At 43.3% G+C, this 8,818-nt stretch overlaps 1 protein-coding gene across 1 annotated transcript in view; it reads left to right on the forward strand.

Moving 5' to 3' along the window:
• LOC144681500 (MICOS complex subunit mic25-like) overlaps positions 1-8,326 on the forward strand; it is a 436,962-nt gene extending 428,636 nt beyond the window's left edge. The window contains exon 8 of the mRNA XM_078543132.1: positions 7,959-8,326. Within this exon, the coding sequence (XP_078399258.1) occupies positions 7,959-7,982 (24 nt within the window). The 3' untranslated portion in view covers positions 7,983-8,326. The remainder of the gene's footprint in view (positions 1-7,958) is intronic.
• The last annotated feature ends 492 nt before the right edge of the window (positions 8,327-8,818 follow it).

Raw genomic sequence — 8,818 nt, forward strand, 5'->3', positions numbered from 1 at the left:
ATCTAGGCCAATATTTACCCTTCAACCAATAACACTAAAACAGATGATCTGGTCAATATCACATGGCCATTTGTGGGAGCTTTCTGTGTGGAAAATTGACTGCACTGTTTACTACATTACAACAGTGACTACACTTCAAAATGACTTAATTGGCTGTAAAGCACTTTAGGATGACCTGAGATCATGAAATATGCTATATAGATGGAGTCCTTTCTGTTTCCCATTATTGGCAGACTACAGACAGTGAGCTCACCAAACAATACTTAAATGATCCCGGAAATTTCGTCGGGGATTAGGGACACAATGTTGTGGTGAGCTGATGCCTCAATTCCATAAAAAGCACACCTGACTTAGATATTGGGTGGTATTTAATGGCGGTCTTGCCTGCCAGCTGGAGAGCCAATGGGGCTCCCGTATCGCCTCTTTTAAAGCCTGCAGAATTAAGTGCCACTCAAGCATTTAAGTTGGGTCATCCCTGTTAACAATGACTGGAGACCGGAGTCCTGCCCATCAAGAGCTGCTGGCCAATCAGCTGCTCTATTGAATGACAGCACCACTGGGAAGACAGTGGCTGCTGCCGGTACAGCACCCACTTGAGCCAAGTATCGTCGCTGGATCCCAGGCCACAAGTGAGGGATGGCGGCAGGGGGATCGGGGTGAGGATGGTGGAGGAAGGGATAGACAGCAAGGGCAGGGGGCTGGCACTCAGCAGGCCTCCAACCCCTTCCCAATTCTAGGTCCCTAGATCAGGCACTGAGTACCTTTTACCAAGGGAACCAACCTCCCCCCACTTCCTGGGAGCCTGCAAGAAACCCCGCATGAGTTTGCTTGTCATGCTCCCCTCAAGGCGAGCTCTCTGCCCACCGCTGTGTTAATACCAGCGGCAATAGGATGAGGCCCTTAAGTGGACATTAATCACTCTCTTAAGGGCCTCAATTGGTGGTGGGGAGGAAGACCATCCAGTGGCCATCCTGCCACAGGCTTAATCAGGATAGAGGCAGAAAAGCAGTGGGTTCCCCACCTAACACCCTCCCGCCTGGTTAAATGCCCCCACCACCAAACCCGCCACGGTGGGGGGGGCATTAAATCCCACCCATGTTGTCATTCCATCATCGTCACTGATCCAGAACTTTGGAACTCCCTGACTGACACATATTGCACATTCCCAGGAAGACTGCAGCAGTTCAAAGAGAAGGACAATGACCTTCAAAAGGCAACTAGAGTTCGCCAATAAATCACTGTTTCAGGTACACTGCGTCCCTAGCTGAGTTGGGAAATGCAACACCAAGGATAGGACTGAACCGTGCTAATACTGTCTTTAAAAATGTTAGCTCTTATCTTCGTGCACAATTGAAAAGAGCAAAGCAGAGTAAGTAAAGAACACCAACAAAACATAGTCTTCAATCTACAACCTTAGCCTTACACTTGCTCCCTCATGTTAACTGCCATATATTATCCATCTTCTATGTGAGTATATAGTGCACCATATTTTGTAAAAAGCATCCTAGAGCAGCAACTCACAAACTCCAGTAAGGCTTTGAACCCTTTGATTTTAGATCATAAAGGGCAGAGACTCCTCGGCTTGACTGCTGGAGCTCTGTCTCAAGTGAGACTATGCAACAGTGGCAGAGCCTCACTGTTTCTGTCCTAATGGTTTTGAGTATTGGGAAATGTCCAGGAGACCCAATCCAACCTGCAGTTTCTTTTAGTTTGATCAGCTGCACCTTCCCACCATAATCTCTTGTCAATCCTTTCTACCTCCAGAAACCTCAACTGAACTGTCTCTTGAAGCCACTCACACTGTCTGTTTCTCTGTTAATTTCTAACCTAACTGTATTACCCTCAATGTGGCGATGTTCTATCAGATTTGCCTACTTTTTTTCAGATGAAACGTTGAACTTTGGCTCCTTGTGCTCTCATGTGTCAATGTAAAAGATCCCGTTGGTACTACTCGAAGAAAAAGTTCTCTTCGGTGTCCTGGCCAATATTTGTTCCTCAACCAAGATCACTAAAAAACAGATTATCTGATCATTTTCTTATTGCTGTTCATGGGAGCTTGCTATGTGCTGCCACATTTTCTATATCACAACAGTGACTACACTTTGAAACTATTTCATTGGATTGTAAAGTGTTTTGAGCTATTCTGCATGTGTGAAAGGTGCTACATCCATACAAGACTTTCTTTTCCTTTTCTCCTTTAAGCCTAATTTGCTCATTTCTAACATGTATCCACTGGTATTTGTTCTAATATTGCACACATCCTTTACTGATACAAAACTCAGCACCATTTTCTACATAACCAGACAAGGGGTTGGAGACTGAATTTTCCAGTTTTCTAAAATAAAATTGGGTAAAAATGATGTAGGTAGACTCACAATAAAGCTATGCATCATCAGTCTTTGGGGATGTAAACGCAGGAGAGGGTAGCATCAGGCAGCAGTGGCCTCAGGGACATAGCATGACTGAGGAAGGAAGCAGCAGTGGCCTGGAGCGAATGTAACAGCAGTGTAGGAGAGGAGGGAACTGCATGACCCTCAGGATCCTGCAGTGTGTTCTGATTAGGATCAGCAATATTTCTGATTCTGAGGGTATGCTTGTTAGTTTCACTACCTTCTGAAAATATATATATCACAACAGAAGGTCTGGCTTGATTATTTATTCATGCAGAATAGCATTTAATGCTTAGTAGCAAAGCATGGCATCCCCCATTTTCATCGCTCCACCATTGATGGCTGTGTCTTCAGCTGGCTTGGCCCTAAGCTCTGAACTTCTCTTCTTAAACCTCTCCAAATCATGCTTTCTCTCTCTCTCTCTCTCTATCTATCTACTCTCTATCTCCTCCTTTAAGCCATTTTTAAAAACCTACCCCTTTGACCAATCTTTTGGTCACTTGTCCTAATATCTCATCACGTGGCTCAGTGTCAAACTTTCTTCGATTATGCTCCTGCTGGTGTCATTCTTAGCTCGCTGATATTGCTCTTTCCTCTGAATCAGAAGGTTATGGGTCCAAGCCTCACTCCAGAGATTTGAGCACATAATCTAGGTTGACCAAGGTAGACAAAGAGAATATGAAAGAAAAAAGTAATGGGATATCAAAGCAAATAACAAGTTTTATAAATACACTGAGAGATGCGAGGTAAAGGGGCATGTGGACCCTCAAAGGTGAATACAGGAGGGGCTCCAATGGGTAATAAGTAAATGGTAGAATTGTTAAATGAGTATATACCTGTTTTCATACTGGATGAAGAGGACAAAATACCAGTGGTACAAGAGAACCTAAAAATAAGTCGAGGGGAGGAACTTAATGGATTTGACATAAGTAAAAACAAATGGGAATGGCAAAAATAATGGGACTTAAGATAATACATGTCCAGAAGCGGATGGATTCCACTCCAGGATATGAGAAGAAATAGGGGAATTGCAGAATTTTCTAAACACTCTAAATTCAGGAATGTGCATTTGGAATTGGAAAATTGCAAGTGTTACTTATTTAAGAAGGGAGGGAGGGAGGGTGAAATCAAGTAATCACAGGCTTGTCAGCTTAACATCTGTTATAGGGAAGTTGTGGATATGTTATTAGGAACGAAGTGACTGAGCACTTGGACAAATACCAGCTGATCAAAGAGAATCAGCGTGGATTTGTGAAAGATAGATCATGTCTGACACTAACCGAGTTGAATTTTTTGAGGTCATTAACAAGGTGGATAAAGGAGTTTCTAGGGATGTTGCCTGTCTGGACTTCGAGGGGGAATTTGATATGCTTCTATGTGAGGTTATTAGTGAAAATACAAGCGCACCAAATTGAAGGTAGCTTTGTGACATGGATTGGAAATTGGCGGTGGAAACAGAAAGTAGCGATAAAAGGTTTGTTCTCTGATTGACAGGAGAAGAAAAGTGGTGTTCTAAGGATCTGAACTGAGGTCTCAGCATTTCACCCCAGATATTAATCAGTTGGATGAAGGAGGAGAGAGTTCTGTGTCTAAGATTCTACCAGGAGTCCCATAAAGCAGCACAATATTGATGGAATAACAGTTGTAAAATTGTTAGCACCATAAAGTCTGTTGACTGTAGCACTTTCTGAGTGATCCCAGCAACAGTGCCTTGACAGTCAGATGCTGATTCCAACACCTTTTATTTCCCCATTTGCCTTACGCAGATATTTAACACAGCAGAATCGTCTCCAACGCAAAGTGACCAGAAGAAAGGATGACCTACCTCATCTGGCAAAGTCCTCGCTGCAGCTTCAGCAACCCCAGCTGCTGCTGGCACTGGGCACCAGTTCCTCCATTTTAGCACAACAGGCAGCTTGTATCGAACCTTGTTTAGACCACGCTTGGAGTACTGTGCATAGTTCTGGTCTCCATACTACAAAAAGGATATACAGGCATTGGCAGAGGTGTGAGAAAGGATTTACAAGGATGATATCAGAATTGGAAGGCTATAACTATCGGGAGGCTATAAATATCAGGAAAGATTGAACAAGCTGAGACACTTTGCTCTAGAAATGAGAAGGCTAAGGGCTGACCTGATAGAGGTCTTTTAAGGTTATGAAAAGTTTTAATAGGGAAGATGTAGAGAAGATGTTTCACTGGTGGAAGGGTCTAAAACAAGGGGCCATAAATGTAATACAGGCCTAAATTTCTCGCTCGTCAGAAACGCGCGATCAGCGAGTCTGGGAGCGGACAGGAAACAGGACCCCGACCGTCACCGCGATTTCATGAGAAAGGCTCAGCACTGCCGGTGGGGGTGGGAAGACGGCTGGTGCTGACATCACCGCGGGTGCTGGTGAGTGCTTCAACTGAGCTCCCTGAAGGTAGACAGCTGCCTCAAGTTGCTGCAGACCTCTACAGAATAAACAAAACAATACTGCAAAATATGTCCATGCAGCACAATCAAGCATCTGAAAGCATACTTCATTAAAAAAAAACTGTCCCCAGATATCTCTTATTTCTTCCCCATGGAGATTTCATCCCTCCTGGATCGAGGTTTGAGCAAAAGTGTAAAGGCCGCCTGGCTGATTAGCCCGTCCGCCAACCGTAAAAGTGGACGGGCCGCGAAAAATCACTTTCAATTGCCTCCTTAATAGTTGCCATTTCCCACAGTAATGCACTGGAGTGTCAGCCTAGTTTACATGCCCTGGATTGGGACTTAAACCCTTAACTTTCTGACCGAGAGGCAAGAGGGCTACTCACTGAGCCATGGCTGATAAGAGGATTTAAACAATAGCCAATTCGCTGACCAGCTCCTGCTGCGTCCTGACTCTTCCTGTCACCAGCAGCACACCAGCTCCATGAGATAATTCACACCCACTGCCCGTACACATGAGTGGCCACATCATAAACTGCTCTGTCATCCAGCCAACCAGAAAATTCCTGGGATAAAAACAAATCCAGAAAATTCCTGGGTTTGGTTATTTTAAAAATATATATATTTTAAGGAAAAAAGGGACAACCTCAATACAGTTCTACTGTTGTTGCTTCTTGATCAAGGGGGAGAACTGTGTGGTGCTGTCTTCTGTGTATTCTGTATAACCCACCAGTAAATTAATTATAGGTACCCTTAAGCAGAAGACCACCAAGAGTTCAAGAACTGTAATGGGTTGCAGTAACTGGCGAGCGATCCTCTAATTATAAGCTGTGAAGGAGATGGGTTTACAACAGTGAGGCACTGTCATTGCTAGTTCATTTACTCCATTCACTGCCTATGGATACTCAAGGGGGCAATTGCGAGCAATCTTCTTGCCTTTGTGTTGCATTACATCCGCGCACACACGCAGTTACAAGGAGTATTTACAGAATACTAATTAAGGAAAGTGCTGTGTTCCAATCTGATTCCTATTCACATCACAGGACAGATTTATACATCTTCAGAAGCCACACTGGAACGCTGCTCTGAGCATTATGGAGTTTTTCTATCAGTAAGGCTGTGTGAGGCAGTTCCTCTTTTCTCTCAGGCTGGGGTCTTTTTTCTTCTAGAGAAGAGAAGACTGAAGGGTGACCTGATAGTCGCCTTTAAGATGATGAAAGGGTCTGATGTGGTAAGCCTAGGGAAGATGTTTTCACTTGCAGGCATTTCCAAAACTGGGGAGCCACAAATATAAGATAGCCACTAATAAATTCAAAAGGGAATTCAGAAGAAACTTCTTTACCCAGAGAGTGGTGAGAATGTGAAATAGCACCGACACATTTAAGGAGAAGCTAGATAATCATATGAGGGGGGGAAAGGAATAAAAGGATACATTGATAGCATTAGGTGAAGTATGAGCGGGAGGAAGTTTGTGTGGCACATGGCACAGTTGGATCGAATGCCATGTCTCTGTGCTATAAATTTGATGTAAAAACAGTGGGGAAAAGAACACTTGGCAACATTTTCCTCCAATGCCCTTTGTGTAATTCCACGAGGACTTGCCTTCTGTGTAGCTCCCCTGGAATACTGTGTACAATTTTGGTCTCCTTATTTGAAAAAAGGATATTATTGCATTAGAAGCAGTTCACAGAAGGTTCACACGACTCATTCCTGGGATGAAGGGCTTACCTTATGAAGAAAGGTTGAATAGATTGGGCCCGTATCCATTGGAGTTTAGAAGAATGAGAGGTGATCTTATTGAAACATATAAGATACTGAGGGAACTTGATAGGGTGGATACCGGGAGGATGTTTCCTCTTGTGGGGGAGACTAGAACCAGGGGACGCAGTTTTAGAATAAGAGGGGAATCTCTTTTAAAATGGGGGTGAGGAGACATGTTTTTCTCTCAAAGGGTCATTAGTCTCTGGAATTCTCTTCCCCAGAAAGTAGTGGAGGCTGGGTCATTGTATTTATTCAAGGCTGGGTTAGATAGATTTTTTTATAGACAAAAGAGTCAAGGGTTATGGGGGCAGAGAGGAAGGCGGAGTTGAGACCACAACCAGATCAGCCATGATCTTATCGAATGGTGGAGCAGGCTAGAAGGGCCGAATGGCAACACTGCTGCTCCTAAGCGGTGTGTTCCTATAAATGACAGCAACAAGGGTCTCTGGTCCACTACTCCAGTAAAAGTGAGTGATTTCAGGAGAAAGATATAGTAGCAGGAAAAATATATAAATATCTTAATAGTGGGTGCTCAATGTTTAAAAAAAGAAAGCCAGTGTGGTTCATAGAAATACATAGTGCAGGATGCCATTCGACCCCTCATGCCTGTGCTGGCTCTTTGAAAGAGTTGTCTAATTGAGACATTTACTGCCACATTTTTACTTTCGTCTACTTTGAAAGTGAAACAAACCCACTAAACCGCTTACCTGCTATTGTGAGAAATAAGTTAGATCTTCAAAGGAAATCAGCCTTTATAATCCCAGAAAATTGTTTAGATGCTGGGCTTTTCTCTCCAAGTGTTTAAGCTCCCTGCTTATTCTGTTAGATATAGCCAAAGGAGGCTTTTTGTCACATAACGTCTTGCCAAAGACACCATTTGAAAGTTATAAAGAGAAATTTAGTGAAGATTTAGAACTCTTTATCATTTATGTGATCAGAAAATTGAATATTATTTCTGCAAACATCTTGCAATACAATTCTACTTTTGTGTAATTAACTTTCTTGCTAATAAATCTGAGTGTTGGTTTAACCTGAACATTAGAACCTGACAATGTGGTATCATACAGCCTTTTGGAGTGGGTTAGAGAGCCTGGACGGCATCCATATGGTCTGCAATGCTGTGATAATAGGGTCATTGTTAGTCCCGTAACAAGCTGCACAATTCATGGCAGCATTTAAAGGTGTGGGTTTCAGTTCATGGGAAACAGGCCTTGCAGTGGGAACTGCCTTTTTACTGTGTGTAAATTTAGAAGGTTGGGTATGATCCTGAAATGTAAATTCCTCTACTGCGCATTTAGCAAGGTGAACATTTTTACGTGCACAGGTAGTTTGTGTAAACATCCTGTTGATCATTGAACCAAAAAAAAAATGATATCTTCTTCCCTTTTCAGATGCTGTTGGTGAATCATGGCTAAAGCGCAAGAAGGCTTTGTTCGGTGCCTGTTCCCGTGGAAACAGGGTTCCATGCTTCTCAAAGATGACAAAAAGGGTTTGTCTAAGATTCTGTTTATCAGTAAATATACATTTGAACTGACTTCATTTTCATCAACCCCTTGGTGTTAGCTGACAGCAGTTGTGCCCCAGTGTTTTATTGAGGCTGTCTATACATCAGCCCAAATATTATTCCCCTTATACTGTATGTACATATGGAACATTCCATCATGTCGTACCTCAGCACTTCACTTGAAATCTCATGTTATAATACTGGATGGTTCTGTATTTGTTGTGTTCAGTTGAATAAAGTTTTTCTTTGGCAATGTACTCGTCGTTTTCCTTCGCACAGCACCTGTCAGGTTTCAGTCAGCGCCTCACCTTAGGTGCTAATGAACTACCTGTGAACCCCCCACCTGCAGTTAGGATGTCAGAGCAACGAAATGATCAATGCACAGAATTTAAAACCTCCACCCGTAACGGGCGGGAACTCCCCGGATTGAACCTCAATCTGTGTTGGACAAGGCTGACCTCAGGCGAGTTAGTAGTTGAGAAGACGACAGACTGACCTTTGCGCCTCTGGGCCTCTCTAGAGGAAGGAAGTATAGCTGATCGTTAAGCAGTGACACCAGTGAAAAGCCCAAATTTATGGAAATCAGCGGAGGAGAGGATCAGGTTCACTTCGGGTGCCTCCTCTAGCAAAATAACATGCTGACAATTAGCCCAAATGCAGAGAAGGACCAACTGGGTGAAGTACGGAATGTTCTCTGGTTGGGGGCGCAGGACGACTGCTATTCTTTGATTGCAATATTTATAACAG

This window comes from Cetorhinus maximus, chromosome 6 (assembly GCF_964194155.1).
Source record: "Cetorhinus maximus chromosome 6, sCetMax3.hap1.1, whole genome shotgun sequence".
In the NCBI taxonomy this organism is placed as follows: domain Eukaryota; kingdom Metazoa; phylum Chordata; class Chondrichthyes; order Lamniformes; family Cetorhinidae; genus Cetorhinus; species Cetorhinus maximus.